The sequence below is a fragment of the Panthera tigris genome, chromosome B4 (assembly GCF_018350195.1).
Source record: "Panthera tigris isolate Pti1 chromosome B4, P.tigris_Pti1_mat1.1, whole genome shotgun sequence".
Classification (NCBI taxonomy): Eukaryota; Metazoa; Chordata; class Mammalia; order Carnivora; family Felidae; genus Panthera; species Panthera tigris.
In genome coordinates, this window is record NC_056666.1 from 93,165,388 (window position 1) to 93,185,724 (window position 20,337).

General features: G+C 34.5%; 1 protein-coding gene across 5 annotated transcripts in view; it reads left to right on the plus strand.

Moving 5' to 3' along the window:
- The window catches only part of CPSF6 (cleavage and polyadenylation specific factor 6), a 33,478-nt gene extending 20,402 nt beyond the window's left edge, over positions 1–13,076 (plus strand). For 3 of the 5 annotated variants that reach the window (XM_042992724.1, XM_042992726.1, XM_042992728.1), the window contains 2 exons: positions 1,323–1,515; positions 8,181–13,076. In XM_042992724.1, the coding sequence (XP_042848658.1) occupies positions 1,323–1,512 (190 nt within the window). In that variant the 3' untranslated portion in view covers positions 1,513–1,515; positions 8,181–13,076. The remainder of the gene's footprint in view (positions 1–1,322; positions 1,516–8,180) is intronic. The other 2 variants (XM_042992725.1, XM_042992727.1) reach the window with 1 other exon arrangement.
- Positions 13,077–20,337: the final 7,261 nt, after the last annotated feature.

Consider the following 20,337-nt stretch of genomic DNA (forward strand, 5'->3'; position numbering starts at 1 on the left):
CATATCTTACCTAGTCTTCTTTTTAATTTTTTAAGTCCTAAGTAAGAATTGCTTTCTTGATCAAGGAGCTTAGCATCTACTAATGTTTGCTAAGTCTAGCTGTCTATTACAAAAATACAAAATAGATGGTTCGACTTACAGGCAGTTGGATTTCCTTATTGTGAATTTCAGAACTTAGCAGAATTTCTAAAAGTATTTTAGGAAACATACTTTGATTAAATTACCTCGTTTTTATTCTGTTGTTTTTTTTTTTCGAAGGTAGCTCATAAAACGTTTCTTTTTAATAACAATGTGAATTATTTCCCAGTCTTTTCTAGTGGTCATAAGTACTAAGTTTTGAATTCTGTTTCCCACCATGCCTTCCAGCCGCCTCCACCCCTGAAGCAAACATATGTATTATTAGAAAGTTTCTGGGGCACCTTGGTGGCTCCGTCAGTTAAGTGTTTGACTCTTGATTTCGGCACAGGTCATGATTGCACAGTTTGAGTTCAAGCCCCACATCAGGCTCTGTGCTGACAGTGCGGAGCCTGCTTGGAATTCTCTCTCCCTCTCTCTGCCCCTCCTCACTTGCACTTTCTTTCTCTCTCAAAATAAGTAAATAAAAACCTAAAATATTAAAAAAAATTTCTTAGTGGAGTAGCACTCATGGTAAATCATATGTGGGTTAGTTATAAGTCTAAAATTGATACTACATATAGGTTTAGGTAACCTGTTAATGGGTGGTAATTTTATATACTTATCTCATTGTGTATTGAATAGTTTCATGAATTTTATGCCTAAAAAAACTATCTTCTATGCAGTCTTCAGTTTGAAACAAGTTGTCCTTTGAAGTTGTTTTCTCCCTTTACCTTTCTGTGTTCCTTCAGTAAACACTACATGTCTAATGCAAGCTGTTAGATGTAATAGATGATAAGATGTATTGCCCTGGTGTGTCTGGATCCCAACTTGGGGTGAATATTTTTAAAATTGAAATTTCTGTTTGTGTGTGGGTGGGGGGGTTGTTGGTTTGTTTTTGGGAGAGGGAGAGAGAATCTTAAGCAGGCTCCATGCTCAGCACGGAGGCTGACATGGGGCTTGATCCCACTATTGTGAGATCATGACCTAACCTAAGCCAAAATCAAGAGTCTGTTGCTTAACCAACTGACCCACCCAGGCACTCCAAAAATGGGATTTCTCATTCATGCTTACAGGTGAGTCAGTAAGTCATTATTGGAAGTTCAGGATATCCTAAGTCTAAACTAGATTTACAAGGAATTTTTTGCTTTAGGTAGTAAATACTGCTATCCACTTACAGAGAGCATTAATCCAGTAATTTCTTTTAGAAGACGTGAACGATCAAGAGAGAGGGACCATAGTAGATCACGAGAAAAGAGTCGGCGTCATAAATCCCGTAGTAGAGATCGTCATGATGATTATTATAGAGAGAGAAGCAGAGAACGAGAGAGACACCGGGACCGGGACCGAGACCGGGACCGAGAACGTGACCGAGAACGCGAGTATCGTCATCGTTAGAAGGTGGGTATTTCTTGTTCCTGTTATATGTAGCATATGTGTTGTTAACAGTAATTATAACTCCAAGGCTATTGTTTATACAGTATATACCTACATTTTAAATGGTCCAACTACTTGTTCTGAATTTAATCTTCTGGAAACCTCTCAGAGAAATGACAGGTAAGTAATGACAGGTAAAAAAAAAAATTTGACCTTTTACCCTTGAATATTGCTGAATTCAAACTTTTAGATTGTTAATGGCCTTGCTTTAGCAAGAAAATAATCAAGAGGACTCATGTCTACTTCTAAAATCTAAAAATGGGAATTGTCATAATTACATACATAGTTTGCATGTAATTTGAAATATAAAATACAAGGAGTTAATCCATACACACGCACACACACACACACACACAAAATGTGCTTGGGCTTTTAAATTGAAAGTTTCTCTCCTTGAACTAACTCTATCCCTAAAACTTTTGAAGAAAACCTAACACTATAATAGTTTATAATACAGAAGGATGATTTCTTAGCATTGAAAGCGCTTTTGTACTTAAAAAAGTATTCCTTAGAAAAGACATTTTTCCTGGCATATAGTTTTTGTTTTAAAATAAAAAAAAACCATATCCTTTAATTTGCAAAGAAGATACGAAACTTAATTAAAACGGGTTCAGGGTACTCCATATCTAAGAATTTTAAATTGTATCAAATCATGCATCCCAGGTTAGAATAACCTTGAAATAATTTTCTTTGATGTTTCATTCATAAATCATAATCATTGTGTCTTTTTTTCTGTATTTTAAAACTATTTCTTGTGTACATTTTTCATAAAGTGGGAAGTTGTCTGTTTATACTTCATTTTCACGTGTAATTTTATTTTTATATTTGTGAACAGCATTTATTCATGTGAAAAGTAGGGGCAAGGCACTATAAGGTTTGTGCATGTGACACAGTTTATTCTGTAAACAAAAACTTTTTCTTTATGTGTTGGTGGCATATCCAAATTAAATTAGGCGAAAACAAACCCCTTATAGGTAACTGCACTTTACACAATTATTTTCCATAGTCATGGGAAACACTGAAAATTTACTCATGCAGTTGTTAGTATTTACATTGTTATGGGCAGAATCAAAGACTAAAAGTGTATGTAATTCTGTGACAATAGCAATTTCTTTAATATATTTTAGCAAACGAGATTCTTTTTAAATAATACAATTTATAAAATAAGCATGTAAGTCTTTATGGTATGTAAGCTATTACATTATTTACAGATTAAGGGCTTTATGAAGTGAAAAGACCAGTTTAAATACTTTTCTAGCATTTTGAGTATGCATCTTGAATATTTATCAAAACTTTAATTTTAAAATAGTTTTCCATGTATGGTATTATAGAACTTAATAAAATCTCAAAACATTTCTTTAATAGCCAAAGCATCTTTCACTTTTAAAACTGAGCTTATTGAAATTAATACTGCTTTTGGATGTAAGGATTAAGTGTTGTGTCATGTAAGTCTAAACACTAAATTTTAAAAATGTAGTTTTTTTTTCCCCTTGGCCAGAATAGATCTTAATACCATCTTATGAAAAAATTCTCAGTCCATCTGTTGCTTAAGGTGAATTATAGCCAATTTATTACTTGAAATGCTTAATTGTATCAACCATTTCACTTATAGTAAGATACAGTTTCTACAAAGAAGTTATGCTTTTACTTAGACTTTGTTAGTTCTCAACAAGCTTCTAATTCCTGAAGGCATGATAAGCAAAGCTTGCATACATCTTTAGTCTTCTCCAAGATTGGATGTGCCCATCAAGGACTTCTGAACCAGATTAGACTCAAAGTTAGTTTCTTCCTGGTTTTAGTTAAACTAGCATAGTCAGCCAAGTAAACTCCTTGAAAAGTCCATTGTTAATTTTAAATACTTTGAATTAACTAACATTACATTCCAGTAATGGGCACACCTAACTATACCATGGCTTGAGTTTCATTACATTCAGACATTAACTATGAATTCCTAACTTGCAAACTATTGTTGACATTTTTCTTAATCACTGATGTGTACCATACCAGAATTCCCATGTTTTGTTTGTACATTAATCAGAATTGAGTTGTAATATTGTTATGTGCCTTCATCCAAGCAAAATTTTACATAAGCATTTCTAGAGCAAAAAATTCTGTTATCCTGGATTACTGTACCTTTATTACCAAACAGTATTTATTGCGGATGTAGTTGTGAATCAGAGGGGTGGGGTCTAGGATTAAATATATTCAAGTGAAAAACTTTTAAACAAACAAACCTGCACATTTAATTATTACCATAATAGGGTCTGTTGACCTTTTTAGAAGTTTTAAAATATGAGTCCTTTTGAGCTTTCATGTAAATCTTAAACGGACTAAATGGAATACAAGTAACTTGGAAGCTAACGTGAATGTCAGTAAGCAAGCGTGTATATAAATAAAACAGTAATGTAATTTATTATTAAATTGATGAATGGCTATAAAAGGGCAAGTTCTTAATTTAACTGGAAACTTAATGATGTTGGTAAGCTGTTATTGTCTGTCCCATCTTAATTTTTTTTTGTGTTTGAATTGTTGGTAATGTTAATTGCATTCTCTCATTTAAAATATGTATTAATTTTTCTGAAAGCATTCAGTATCTAAGTTCAAGTAGGTGATATTTTAATGGGAATATCAGTATTGTAAATTTTCAGTATGTAAATACACTGTATTTCATATTCTGTAATTTCTGCCTCTATTCTCAGACCACTCTGAGCAAAACACAAGTAGTTCAGTGTTTTAAGATTGTACACTTCTTATAGAAATAATTTTACTTTCATGGTTGAGTTATTTTCTTTTAGATTGCATTCCTCTTATTACTTGTTTGGAAAAATGCCACACAGCAAATTTCTGTTGATGATTCAGTTTTTCTTTGTGTACAAAGAGTGATGAATCCAGATTATTTTTTAAAATACTCTTTATTCATGCTTTTCCTCCCATGAGGTTTTACATATTTTCAAATCACTATCCATTTCTTTGATAAAAATTTTAAGCATCTTGTATGAGATATGAATTAAATAACCACATTTTTGGTAAGATTGCTTTTTTTCCCATATATATATTATGATTTAAGGTTGTGTTGTTATTGCACAAGATTTAGGGTGCTTCGCAGTCTTTAATTGATAGTTTCTCATTAATTGGGGGGGGGGGGAAGCCAAAAGATAAAAAGTTTTTCTTACATGCTAAGATGTTTCATGTCTTTAAGATGTAGTGTTACTTAGAGGCTAATGTGAAAATTAAGTTATCTTTAATTATCTAATGAATGATACTGGTGGAAATGATATTTAAAAATTATTTCTGCAACTCTTAGGTCATCTGAGATCTGCCTCATATTGTCCAGCCTTGTGTTTGTGTTTTCCCATATATCCTAACTGTTCTGCTTCATCTGGATATGCTAGTTCTCTCCTCTTCTTTTGCTCTGAGTTTCCTTGCTTTTAGTATTTGCAGTATGTTACTACATGGCTATCTTAATTGAAGTGACAGAGGGTAGGAAGTAATCCCTTGAATGGATGTGTAGTGTGGTTTTTGCTCATTGTGGTTTAAGAATAGGTTTTGTTTACAAATGATTAATGTTCCCTGTTAAAAGAAAATTCAATGCCAATGTGAGTCACCTTGCTCTCACCTTCATCTCAATGTGAAATATACTACCATTGTTGTAGTTTGTAAACTAGATCATTTTGAATAAGTAATGTTTTGAATGAATATTTAGTTAGCATTGTTTAAAGAAAACCTAATAACCAAAAAGGGGGACGTGTGCCATATATGGTATCCAAATTTACTAATTTGCCTTCTGTGGTAGCTTGTTTTAATCCTCAGAGGAAATTCTAAGTCACATAAACAGCTTAATTTGAAAAAATTTGTTTGTGAAATTTGGGGGGCAAAGATGAGTTTTCTTTGTGGCGAAGTTTATTTCCATAGTGAACTGCCTAGAGCAACAATCCTGTATGTTTTATATATAGTGTAATGAAAGACTTTAGTTAAAATGAGGTAAGTACTATGTCCACAGGTAGAAAGAAGGAAATACCAAATGTTGTGGTAGTAAGGGAGTTTTTGTAAATATCTCCAGTAAGCAGAATTTCACATAATATGTTTTAGCACAAGAAGAATTTTATATTCAGATACTTCGTATTTCTTTTGCCCACTCCTTCCCTATTCCTCGCATTAAGGAGAAGTTTTCAGAAGAGAAAAGTGAATTTTATTTCACTGAGTTAATAGAATCACATCTCTAAAATTGTAGTAGAATTCTATTTAGTTAATTCTTTTCATTCAATATTAATGTGAAAATCTATGAAAGATCTGTGTCAAGTATGTATTTTAATCTTACTACAAAGGTGAATTTGCCACAAGTTTAGGAATACTGATGCTAACAAATTTTCTTAGATAAGTTTCTAACAGAAATGCTCATAATTTGAGTTGTTAGTATTGGCTTTATTTTACATTATCTCGTTATACAGGTGCTTCTCTGAATTGAGATTTTACTTAGCGCTTAACTTTATATACTTCATTAAAGAGCTGTAGATTCCATTTGTCTTCTTAATTTCTTATCAACTGTTTACATAGATCTTCCTTTTATAACTGATAGCTAAAACTAGTAATTGTGTGGCTTTGATATTAACATATCCGACTAAATGGTATTCTGAAAACATGAGCATTGAATGTATTTGTCACTCTTTTTTGATATCTTTGTTCATGTAGATGTCCTAGAAATTTGAGAGTATAATATGGGATTGGATTATTGGAAATGGGTTGTATTGCCTTCAAATTTGCTTCCGTTTGAGTTTGTAAAATTTGTATTTCCAAATGGATAAATGTAAAGTGTTTAGAAATAGAAATAAAAACTGTCAGACTATCCCCCAGATTTTATGTCTGTATGGTGAAAACGAGAGACTTATTAATAGTAAAGGTCTACCTATGAAGTATAATCAAGCAAAAGATGAGTGCATTTGTCCTGCATAAAGATGTGTGTTACGATTTCATGAACAGGGTTCTCTACATAAAATGTAGTAAAATTCTCCTTTGGAGTGATTAATAAGATAAAGTTGCAGTGTATGCCATATGCTTTTTGGAAGAATTGGGTATTTTTGTTTTGCTCACTGTGACTTTAAATAATTTTCCCCTCTTAATGACCAGATCTCTCTTCTATATCTCTCACATCACAACAAAAAGGTTAGGGAGATAACATACTTTGGTAGTAAGATTTATGAATTTCAGAGTAGTGCATCTTTTCAGGTTAGAACATATTTCTTATCTTTTCTTTAATACTTTAATACCAGGGTTTTTTTATGCATTGCAAGGCATAAAAATAAAACCTATAAAAGCTGCCTTTCTAGATTTTTTTTTTTCATGAAATAATTCTACCTAAAGTTTCATCAACATAAAATAAAGGTATAATAAAAGGTAACATTAGCAATGGTTTAAGTATCTCGTTGAAAAATATGGGCAAATAGAAATTATTTAAAAGAAAAAGTCCAGAATTATAACATCTAGTGGTTGTTTTTTTCTTTTGCAGTTGTAAAATTTAGGTTTTCACTCCTAGGCAATGTGAATGCATATGTATATTGATGCTCTTAAGATGGTTACAGCCTAGTTGGGGAGGAAAGGACATAAAATAAAACATTTATAGTTGTGACAGTATTAATTACTCTTAATTATGGAGCAGAAAGTATTTTCCAATTACTTTTATGGCAAGAATATCACTAAATATTGTGCCCTTTTACCTTTTACTACATCATCTTGCTGAAATGCTCTCTTGGAATTTATATTTTAAATACCTCGTGTTTCAGTGATCACTTACATGCAAGTTAATTGAATGCTGCTTTTGTGAACCTCTACCTGAAGTTTGCTATTTATGTATTCTTGAAATTTCAGTTTATCAAATTTATTGGTTTTTTTTTCTTTATGTGAGTTTTCAATGAAATTTATCATTGTAGATTCTTATTTAGTGTGTTTTGGGTTAGCTTATCTAAATACGTTAGGTAACTTTACATTAGAGTGAAAGTAAAGTTAATGTTTTAAATTTGTATCACGTCTGAAGATTTGTACGTGGATGTCATATTTATTTAAATGTGCATATTGAGCTATATATTTATAAATTTTATCTATAAATTTTGTAACATGGAACAGTTTGATTTATAATTTGCAGAAGTTCCTGTATGCTGTCAAATAAATACAACTAATTTGTAAAATAATTTATTGCATTTTATATTCAGTTCACATTTAATTGTTAATGAGTTATATAGAATTGATATGTGGGTGAATGAAAAATATTTACATTAAAATCATTCGAGCATTTCCATTTATTTTTGTAGTATGCATACTTTAGAAAATGACTTATAAATGTTTCCATCATCACAGAAACAGCAGCTGCTATACTTTCCTTTCTGTTTCAGTCATTAAATTAATAAGGCAGTAATAACTAAGAAGAATGAAATGAGAATGTGTCCGTTTTAATCGTCACATAAATTGGGAGCATTTCTCCACCATGAAGGCAGCTACTGTTTCAGTTAACTTTTATTGTGTTAGAATACGTAACAGTGAAGTAGATGCACGACTTGTGTATGTATAGTTAAGCCAGCGTTTTTCTGTGTATTATGGGGAATAGCAAAATCTACATCACAAATTTTGACACATTACAGCTGAAGGAAGAGGAACACCTTCCAAGACAAAACAGTCTTCATGGGGGAAAAATGACGCTTGTCCAGCAGTTTGCTTCTTGTGATTGAACTGAACCCGTAAGGATTCATGGATAAAATGAACAGGAATAGATCTGAATAAAGCAAATCTGCATAAATGGTAACCAGTAGCTCTACTTTTATTTTTTATGTTGCTTAACTGTTTTATTTGAAGGAAACCTGTGTGATTTAAAAAAAAGTTATAGCTTTTGCAACTTTATTACTGGTTATATACATTTGGCCATTCTAATGTGCAAGCAATTGGAAAAAACGTCAAGTAAATGCTTGTTTTTATAGTAGTTTGTTCTTGTTAAAAATGTTCATATGATAATGTCTGTAAACAGCACCACTTTGATTACAATAGATGTAGTGTTGTAATAAACTGTTCAATGGGGCTGATGTGTAAAGCTGTTCAAGTTATTTGATGTTTACACCTCAGGGAAAGTCTTGTGTTCAGCAATATCTAAAGATAATGTTACTATGACATTTATACTGTCCTTTAAAAAAGCATTGCAATAGCGGTTTTGGATATGCACCAATCTAATCTTGCGTTCAGTGAATTAAACATACTAATTAAGTGTCTCTTGCCCTTGATTTTGATATTAGAATAGGTGAATTACATGGATATTTAATATTTCTATATTCTGCTTTTCTAGCTGTTTTTACCTAGTTAGCTTGTGATTTTGCTGAATGGTATGTAAACTTGTAAAGTCTCACAGACATAGCAATCCAGTCGATGTGTTAGGGGTCAAAAAAATTTTTGTGGTTTTAACATTTTAGTAAAAACCCATACATGATTTGCTACAGTAATGCAGCTTAATTACAACACAGATGTACTGAAACGCTTAATTGTAAACTGCTAGCATTGAAGAAATATTTTGACAATTCTGATTTGATGCGGCAGTTATTTGCTGTTTTATATTAATAGTGCTTATGGTTTATTTTTGAAGCCATGAGCAATGTAAATACAGCCGTGCAGCAGACAAATGTGAGTAAGGAGAGCATTTAGTTTTATTTTCTGGTTACTATAGATTTTGGAAGGACGTGATGCTTACTGATCTCGAGTTGTATTCTCCTGTATGTGTAATGGGTGATTATAGGTGTACCCTGTCACCACAGTTTAAGGAATCTTGTGTGTGTTCATGCAGCCTTTTGATTCATGCTAGAGTTACTTAATCAAAGATTTTTTTCAAATCTGCCTTGCATATAGGCCCACATTAAAAGCACTTGGCTAGCATGTGTTCTTAATTGCAAAATTAGCATAGGCAGAGTGTCAACTTGATGAGACACTTGTATAGGAAGGTCATTCCGAATCATTACTTCAGAAATTTGAGTTGGATTCCTAAGCAAGTTAATTTGTTTTTAATGTTTTTAAGATCTGATTATCTGAGAGATCTGGTAATACACATTGGTTATTTAAAAAGATAGCCAAATTTCAGGACAGTGCTTAAAGTATTTAGGTACCCTAGATATGATGTCATGTGCAACTTGTAGAAGCCCTCCAGAGATTTGCACTGCAGTTCTTCACGTTCATTTTGTCCACTATCACACTAGTTCTCACAAAATTACCCGTATTATTGCTAGTTTTATTTTAAAACATTTTGTGATTGGAGTATTTGTGCATGAGATCACTGGCATTCATCAGAACTGTTTGCTCTCAGATTCTTCAAGTGTTCTATCTTGTTGAAAATGCAGTTGCCTTTTTAACATTATTTGAGTTGTATCAAAATCAGTTTTCTTGTTTTGTGCATAGGTGTTGTTTTGTCATTCCTTAGCTTTATTATATTTTCATTACAATGCCCTAATGTGAAGAAGTGTGGACATAAGTATATTACAAGGGAAATTAGTTAATAGTAAGCTTAAAAGGTAAGTAAATGTCCATGAGAATAAGATACTCTCTGAGTTTTTAAATGGAATTATAAAAATCTAACCGCTTGAACTTGAGATGAAACTGGAAATTTTGTACTAATTAAATCCTTCATTTACCTTTTCATTTTTTATCAGTGGAACCCTTTAATTGCTCATTCTGTTTCACTCTTCTCCCTACGTGGCTGATCTCATTACGTGACTTTTGTTGCAGACAATGTGAGTGTACTAGAATTGTTTGCTGCTAGTCCCATTGTTTTTAAATGATGTCAGAAGGAAACAACTTTGGTTTGGCCCATTAATTTTTAGTCTTTTTCTACCTGGTAACACATGAATGTATAGCAGTAAAGGTGAAAATTGCAAGCCTTGTTTTATTCTTCATATCCCTTCTGTTGTCTGAGCTAATGTTATTCAAAAACTCTTTCTTTCTTTTTTTTTTTTTTTTTAAACATGTAAAAACAATCCAAAGAGATAAATCATTACATACATCACCAAAAAAAAAAAAAAGACAGAGAGAAAGAGAGTTTCAGAGACCTTTTCATTTCTTAATAATAATTGTAGTGAATATGAAAACAGACTTGAGTTTAACTTTGAACCATAGGCATTTATTAGTGCTATGCAGTGACATTCCTTTCAGCCAGTAAAGTTACGAATGACTGATGCAGCACCTCCGTGGTATTGCTTCTGAAGCAACACTCAATCGAATGTGCTGCTTTTAGTTAAAGGACATACATTTTGGAAAGGATATTCCATTGTAAATTTGGAAGTGTTTATTTTGTCAGTTTTCATAACCAAGATTTGGAGTAAGTTGCAGTGGCTGTTGATCATAGTTTAGCCCATTTAATGGCCCCTTTCCGTAGAATATTCTTAAGCAGTTAACTACAATTTGAAGTTCACAGATAACTTATGGATTGTAGCTTAAGGTATTATTTTCATTTAATTCTCCTGTGGAGAATATTGCTTTGTTTTTTACTAGTTTAAGGTCAGTTCTTAAAACAAACACAGGATTTTAATGAATGTTGTATAACATTTTATAGTGGAAGGGGGAAATTGTTGGAAGGGTAAAGACGTCTCTTTCCCTCATGTATTTAAATGTGCCAATAACCTAAATACATACTGTTTTATACAATGAAATGCTACTTACTACGAAACTTTCTGTTGGAGTGCTCTCAACATTTTGGTTTTCATACCTGAATGGTCATTGCATTTTTCTGTATTTTATAAGGTGACTCCAATTTTGTGTTTTAAGCTTCAGCCTGTTATTTTAAGAGGAAGTTTATGTTTTGATTCTTTACTGAGAATACAGTATTGAGAGTCTTACTGTTTTACAGATAACTGCCTTTTAAATTTTATTCATTAAGTTCATTTGCATCCCATAGCTGTCTGTAAATGTTTCCTGCAGTTGTATGTACTCAAATGCACGCTTATCCATTGTACATATTAGACATTTTTTGTGCTAAAGTATATTAAGTGGGATTTTTGTAGCAAAGCATTCTATTTTTCTGTTCTTACTCTGTGTGTGTGTTGTTTTTTTTACATTAACCTTCAGTTTAAACACTGGAGTATTTATTTCATTTTTTAGCAACTTGACTCTTAGAAGCCTTAGACTAATTTTTAATAAATATTCAACCAAAAATTATAAATTTAAGATGTGGCCTTACATACAGCATTCCTTGTGTTTGTAATGTGAGATTTTTGATTAGAGAAATCAAAAGATTCTGGATTAAAGTTTCATTGTAAGTTGAAATAGAAAATGTGTTAAAATGTCTAGGCTTCTGGGAGGAAGTTCTTTTACTCTTCTTTCTTGGCATTAGAAAGAAGCAATATGGATTTTTATGAATATTCAGGCAATTGTATCCAGTTTCGATTGATTTAGGTTTGTTTTAACCGATGTTCTTTAAAATTTCAGGTTGTTGGCATTCACTCTGAGTATGCAGCTATTGTGGTTTTTGTATGGGACATACAAACACTTGGTTAGGTATAGACAGATTTTAATGTTTTAAAGACTTCTTGCTATATTAACATATTGTAATAGGAGTCTTTTAAAATATTAGATAGAATTTAACTGAAGTCACACAAATCTTGAAATGGTATTAGCAGATAGTAAATACTACAGAAAGTTTTTCATGTGGGAGCATCCTAAAACTCTGCCATGGGTGTAAATGTTTGCATTAATTTCATAATTGGACAGACCCTGCATTTAGTAAAAACATTTCGTTTTGAAGATGTGGTGTTTTTTTGTGTTTTTTTGGTTTTTTTTTTTTTTTGTCACACTGTTACTGCATAACACTTCTCAGCATTCTGTAAGTTATATTATTTTAAAACACAATGGTGAATTCATGTTTATTTTTTTACTTTGAAAATTGTAGTACTCAGGTGGTATTTAATGGGAAAGGATCCTTGGGGTAAATCATAATGTATTCTAAGGAATGCATCTATAACATTGATGACTTTAGCCTTAAAAAAAGGTCTATTCTTACTCTTCTTCCTCTTCATCCCATGGTATATTAGCAAAGTAGTTTACAGCCTTGTACAGCCTTATATAGTTGTTTTACAATTTTTAATGGAAAGCCCTTAACAAAAAAATTGTATCATATTCCCAGTATCCATGAATTAACTGAAATCACGGTTTGTAAATAATTTGTCTAATACCAGAAGGCCAAAGAAAGTCTTAAAATTTTAGCTATTGACTCTGGTGACTTCACAATAAGATTTCTGTGCAAAAGGTAAGGTGATATTTGATCAAATAGACATCTTTTTGGTGTCCATGAGAACTAGACTTCCATATTAGCTTCTATTAAAAAGCTCATTCCATTTTATTAAAATGTTTGTAATTGCAATTTTGTGTTTAATGTTTATTTTCTGTCTTTTCTTTCTTTAGCATTTAGGTGACTGTTCAGCAGTTTGCTATATGGCCATTGTTGGCCTTAAACTGCACTAGTAACAAGCATGGTATTTATCTTGTATTAAAAATAAAACACGGTTTTGATAATACTTTACAGTTTGTCCTTTTGTTTGATTCATAATTTAGCCATTGTGTCTGGTTTGAATAATTCATATTTTTTGGCAATACACAGTAGGACAGAAGTTGGACTCTCATCTGTATTTTGTCTTTAAGCCAGCCTCCTAGTTGGTGGTTATTTTCTTCTGTATTGACATTTTGATGGTCTCTAAAGCAGATGATTAGGATCCTAAAATTAGGATTTAGAAACCTAAAACAGTTCTAAGCTGTTTTATTCTCAAACCTAAGATTCAGATAACGTTTGTCTAGTTTTAGGGGATTATTGACCTTCCTAGACTCGAGTCAAGTAAAAATGTTTCTAGATCACAGCAAAAATATTTTACCAGCTAGCTTGGAGACAATACAGGGTACTTTTAAACAGTAACAATTGTGATTTCAGTAAGGATTTGTATGCCAGGTATTAGGCCCCAGGTTAGAAAACCTGCATGCGTCAAAGTATGTTGAAGGTAGTAAGTCTATAAACAGTCCTAGCCATGAGGAAATAAGTTACCATTACTAGGATCCATTTCCATTCCCCTGTTAAAACTGTTTCGGGTTTTGTTAGTTTCCCTATTACTCTGTTACATGTTTACATTTTGAAGAAGATTGCATTCATGGATCATCCTTTCATTCAGTTGAGACTCTTGCAGAGAGTATTTGACTGAAAGAAAGATTGTTAGGAACATTTTTTTAACCCAGTGCCACATAAGACTCCGTAGCAGTCAGTCAAGGCTTGATTTAGTGAAAGGTGGACTTGCGGCCTTTTTTTTTTTTTTTTTTTTTAAGAACGAGCACGGGAGCAGGGGAGGGTGGGGGAGAGTATTTAAGTGGGCTCCACACTAAGCGTGGAACCTGACATGGGGTTTGATCAACCACGACTGTGAGATCATGACCTGAACCAAAACTAAGAGTCAGACATTCAACCGATTGACCCACCCAGGCGCCCCAGATGGACCTTTTCTTTTAAAGGATTTGTAGACAGAATTTTCCCAATCTAGTTTTATTACCTAACCATTACCATGAAACAAGAAATGTTAGAAATGGTTTCCAGTGCTTCTTGTTTCCATCTTGTCTCCCTTTTATATTTCACTAACAGAGCGGTTGGATTTTTATATCAGTTCCCATCAACTGCTGTTGTCAGTGCCAGATAAGGGATATATACATTATATATCTTACCTTTCAGAAATCTATATTTAGCTTTATACGAAAACTTTAGAAAGTAGGGTTTACTTCCTTAATGTTAACACTGAGACCTGAAGAACGAATAAGACTTGGTGAAGGGGGAAAGGAGATCCCTTCTGGTCCAAGAGGTTTGCACAAAAGGGCTTTTGGCAGGAGGGAGCAGATTAGTAGGAATTGGAGGAATGCCAGATTGGTGCAAGTGGGAAGTGAGAATCATTAGCTTGTGTATGGGTTTCAGGAAAAAGGCAAGAGCCAAGACGATGGGGTTAAATCACAGTAAAGATTGCCCTCTTCCCCCCCCCCCCCCCCCCCCAGTTGGTTGAGCATCCAACATTGGTTCAGGTCATGATCTCGCTGTTTGTGGGTTTGAGCCCTGCATCAGGCTCTGTGCTGACAGCTAGGAGCCTGGAGCCTGCTTCATGTTCTGTGTCTCCCCCTCTCTCTCTCTGCCCCTCCCCCACTCACACTCAGTCTCTCTCTCAAAAATAAACATTAAAAAATTTAAAAAAAGAAAAGATTGCCCCCCCCCCCAATGATGTGGAATCGTTGAAGTTTGAAGTGTCCCGTCACTAGCATTTCAAAACTTTTTGGCTATAAAATTAAATCAGTAAAAGAATAGATCAGGTAAACCAGTGAAGCCATTACAGCAATCTTCAACTACAGGGAGATAGGATAATAGAAGTAGAGAAAAGTTGATTTAGTGAAAGACTTAGGAAACTGAATTGATATACTTAGTGGATGTTTAGATAGGAGGTGAGAAAAATGACTTTGACAGCTTATGTAATGCTATGTCATTGCCCAAGTCAGGAAGTTTTGGAAAAAGATGTGGAGATAGTATGAATTTAGTGCCTTTTGAGATCCAAGAAATAGCAAGAGTAATTTGTTACATGGTTTTGGAGTTTTGAAGACATGGGTTAAAGCCATAACTTTGTAGTAAGTTAAATAGAGAAGAAACCATCAAAATGGGATGAGTCTGATACAACTTCAGGTTTCTGGTTTAGGAAATGATGCTCATTGAGATCAGCAGTAGGAGAGGAAGTAGCTAATTTTTGTTGTTGTTAAATTTAAGCTCTGTACCCAGCACGGGGCTGCAGTCATGACCCTGTGATCAAGAGTCCTGTGCTGTATCAACTAGGCCCACCAGGCGCCCAGAGGAAGTAGCTTTGGATTAGAAGAGAAACATTCCTTCCTCAGGAGGGAAGATAACAGATAAAAATAGGGGCGCCTGGATGGCTCAGTCAGTTAAGTGTCCTACTTTGGCTCAGGTCATGATCTCACGGTTCGTGGGTTTGGGCCTCATGTCAGGCTATGTGCTTCGGATTCTGTGTCTCTCTCTCTCTGCCCTTCCCGTGCTTGTGCTCTGTCTCTCTCAAAAATAAACATTAAAACACACAGAAGTTTGGGGGCTGTGTAAGTAGGTGGTATAGATTTTAAGACCTGTCTAGTGACTTCAAAACAGTTGAGGACATTGTGCAAGGGTTTGTGGTTTAAGTTTGGGAGAATAAACTGATGTTGATAGGTTTGTTGGGACTTAGTCTAGCTGAGAGCAGGTTCCATTTTTGTGGTGGCAGTCCACTTAATAACACATTCAGTCACCCATAAGGTAGGTAGTTGGGTCAAGCTCTGGGATGGGAAAGGCATTAATAATAGTTTTTATCACTTTTCTGTTTAATGGTTGTCAACCCAGCTACAGAATAGAGTTACCCTCTTGATGGTTGGTTGGTTGGTTTGATAGGGGGAAAGGTGCCATCAGCATTTTTAGAAATGGCTCTAGTACCTATTCTCTTAGTTTATTAAATCACCGTAAAAGATAGATAGTATTCTTTTTCAAGTGAGCCAGTAGGCTCTGAAGAGTTACCTGACTGCTAGCAGAATGGTGAGTCGAAGTTAGGATGTGTTTATGATTTTTCGGTCATTTGCTGAATGCTATCAAACTATGCCCCAGCTCTGCCATTAGTGCTAATTTAAAAAGCTTTATTGATACCTGAACTGTAAACATTTAGGAACATACTTCTTTAGGGGCTCCTGGGTGGCTCAGTCAGTTAAGTGTCTGACTTTCTTGATCTCAGCTCAGGTCTTAATCTCAGGGTTGTGAGTTTAAACCCTGTCTGTGTTGGGCTCCACACTGGGCATAGAGCATGGAGCCTACTTTAAATATATATTTATATATATTAAATATTTATGTATGTGTATAATTTGGGCATCGACTAAGAAATTGAGCTTCACCCCAGTGCAGTATAGAAACTTTGGTACCATTGTGTATCACTTTAGTTTTTTTTATCCCCCAAACTGACTAAGTCATTTTACATTATTGCCTCGTCAGATTTCCACAGGTAGGGGATGGGTTGGGTGGGGAATCACCTTAAATGAAAATACAAACTAAAGAATTTTCCTAATCATCTAATCTAAGAATGTGCTCAATTTTCTAGAAGGTGATTTGCAGAATGTGAAGGCTAGAGCTAATTATTACTGAATTTAGTGATGGCTGGTTTTCAGTTAGTAGTATATCCATTGTAAACACTTGTCTGTTGCAGTTATTTTTATGCAACTCAAATTATTCCAGGATTTGTAAACTTTAAGCTCTTTCATATTTCACATTACTTGTGAAAATGCTATGTGTATCTGTGCCCACTGGGAGACTGCCTACCTATAAGCTTCCATAGCAGTCTGGTATATGCTGCCCTGGGCTTTCTAAATGATCTGAGTATGTGAATGGACACTAAAGGGAGGATGGTGATGGAAGGAGCAACTTCTCATCTCCACTGAGGATACCTGGTAGTGATCCTACCTAGAGTTACCTTCTACCAGTTGTTACTCCTGCTTACACAAATACTGAGAACACGCCCTTTTATCAGAAGTTGATCTGTTAGCATAAATAAGCAAATAAAGCTGGGAGTCATAAATGGAGACTTTCATTTAAATTTTATTACTCCCTACATTCTTCCTAGTCTCTTGCTGTTTTTCTTCCCTAGACGTTTAATTGGGGGTACTCCGAGGATGTTTAGCCTCCCTGATGTCTCCTGGCTTTGGGTATTAGTATGCTGTCAATTTCTAAATTTAGATTTCCAATTCAAACTTCAAACCTTTTCCCCAAACTGTCTACTAGACACCTTCAATATCTAATAGGCATGTCCAGCAACATGCCAAAACTGAACTCTCCACCACTCCCCCACCATCTGCTAAGCCCTCAGTCTTTCTCAACAGCTAACACCCAATACCATCATTTTCATTGCATAGGTGCAAACTTTGAAATCCGTGTTCTACCTTACATCCAGTATATCAAGAGATCTTTTTGTCTATAGTCAGAAAATACCAAGAATCTGACCACTTACCACTTCCACTGCTTTCGTCATTTGCCTGTATCACTTCAGTAATTCCAAGAGGTCTCCCCACTTTCTGTTCTTGCTTCCGTACAGTCTTTTCTCAGCACAAATGTCGATTTTTTATCGTGTCTTCAAGATCTACAGTGTCTCCGTTTTTATCAGGAAAGCTCCAGTCTTTATATAAAGTTTCTCCACGATTTGACCCCTGATACCTCTGTGACCAGATCTCCCAATACTACTCTGTACTCCCTGCTCATTGCATCCCAGCCACTTTGGCCTCATTTTTTCAGATAGGCCAGACATGCTTCTGCCTCTCAGCCTTTTTGCAGGGGCCATTTCCCCTGCCTGGAATGCTTTGGATATCTGCAAAACAGTGTCATCTTAATGAGGTTTATTTTCACCTTTCTATTAAAGAACAGAAACCTGGTAACTCTTTTACTCTGCTTTATTTTCCCAAGCATTTATTAACATATGTTCCCTAACACAATACATGGTATGTTTGTTCATTAGAATATAGAAGCCCACGAAAGCAGAAATCCTCATTTTAGTTCCAAGTTCTTAGATCAGCGTGTGGCACATAGATGTTTAATAAATGAATGAATTAATGTCTCAAGTGTAGGTCTACCACATTACCTTGTTAGCCAAAGCCTAAATAGGTATCCCCCAGTTTGCAAAAGTTTGCATTTATGCTGCTTCACTGTTGTGAAAGACCTACATTAGTGCCTGTTTTTGCTAACCTAAGGAAATCTGAAGATTTTTGCTTTGATGAAAAAAGGCAAAAGGTGAAAATAGTGTTGAGCGTTTGTTTTACAAGCCATTAAAGAGGCTGCATGCACCCTGAGCCGCTGAGTGGTACTGCAAAGCTCCTTCCCGGGGAACTACGCTCCACAGCGAACTGCCAATGCTTTGAACTGTGAGCATCTGTGCTTCATCTTGATTTATTTTGTACATCCTCTAGCAAAACGTGTCCTAAGCCTGAGGTTATCTTTTGGGCCTGGGAATGCTCAAAAAGTTTCCCATATAAATTAAAGGTAATTCCTTCACTTTATGCCATCTTACCTCTATTTTTGGTTAGCGGGGAAACCGGTAATACTAGTTGTAAGAGCTGATTCAGCAGCATCTTTCAAATTGTAGGACAGTTTTTAAAATCTCATTTTAGCCATTTTCGAAGTGTACATTTCAGTGATAGTAAGTACACTCACAAAGTGTAGCTGTCACCACTATCCATTCCCAGAACTGTTCCATCATCCCAAGCAAACAGTGTACCCATTACACGAAAACTCCTCGTTCCTGCTTCATTCCAGCCCCTGACAACCTCTACTATATTTTCTGTCTATGAATTTGCCTATTTTAGGTTCCTCACTTATAAGTGGAGTCATACACTATGTGGTCCTGTGTGACGGGCGTATTTCACTTAATGTTTTTTCAAAGTTTTTCCATGTTGTATCGCATGTATCAGAATTTCATCACTTTCTATGGCTGAATGATCCATTGTATGTATATGCCACATTTTATTTATCCATTCGTCTGTCGATGGACGTTGGGTTTTTTCCACCTTTTGGCTACGATGGATAATGCTGCTGTGAATATTGGTGTACAAGAATCTGAACCCCAAAACTTCCACACTAGCTGCACCATTTATAGTCCTACCATCAATACATGAGACTCAGTTTCTCCACATCCTGGCCAACAGTTATTTTTTGTTTTTCTGATAATAGCCATCTTAATGGGTATGAAGTGGTGCGTCTTTGTCAACTGCAGTTTTTAAAGTGACTCATCTTTATTGAGTCTTCCCAAATTTTAAACTTAGTTTTCATTGAACCAATTCTATTTGCACTCAACATTTCATTGGTTTATATAATACAAGGTCATGAAGTCACAGGAAAAAGTATTAATTGACATAGTCTAAAAGCGAACACAACTGATCCATAGTAAACATATAATTAGTAAGAGCAGAAATTCTCCAGTGCCTGACTGGCTCAGTCAGAAGAACGTGTTACTCTTCATCTCGGAGTCATGAGTTTGAGCCCCACATTGGGTATAGAGATTACTAAAAAAAATAAAGTTAAAAAGTAGTTGGGTTTTGGACATCTATGTTCTGTGAATAAGTCTTTTGTAGAGACAATGTATAGGTGGGTTATATGGGGCCACTTGAGTGTTTTCACAGTATCAACATTTTCTTATTAATTGGTCTAAAAGTGTAATCTACAGACTACCGATGTCAGCATCACCTGAATAGGGAACTTGTTCCAAATCTGAATCGGGCCCCACCCCAGACTTAGGGAATCAGAATCTGCATTTGGACAAGATGCCTAAGTGACTTATGCACAGTAATGATCAATAAATTGGGTTTTTAAACTTTTAATGCCTGGCTGCCTGATATTTCAACTTACAGTTTTAATCGGTTCTTGTGGTTGGATATTCAGGTTATTTCCCTTGATTTTTTACTAGTATGAAGGATATGGCAGTGACTCTCCTAAGTAAATCTAAATGTGTATCTCTGTTTTCCAGAAAGTTGTTTATTAGAATTCTTGATTCAATGAATATGAACATTTGAGGTTTTTTGACACATGAACTTGCCCTCTGATCACCTTCACTCCATCTGTATATGAAAAATATTTCTCCACATACTTTTCAATAATGGTTGCTTTGAAAATATATACCCATTTTGGAAGTGAAAACTGATGTCTTATTTTTAAGTGTTTGGTGATTTTTACAGTGACTTTAAATGTTTAAGTTTTAAACTTAA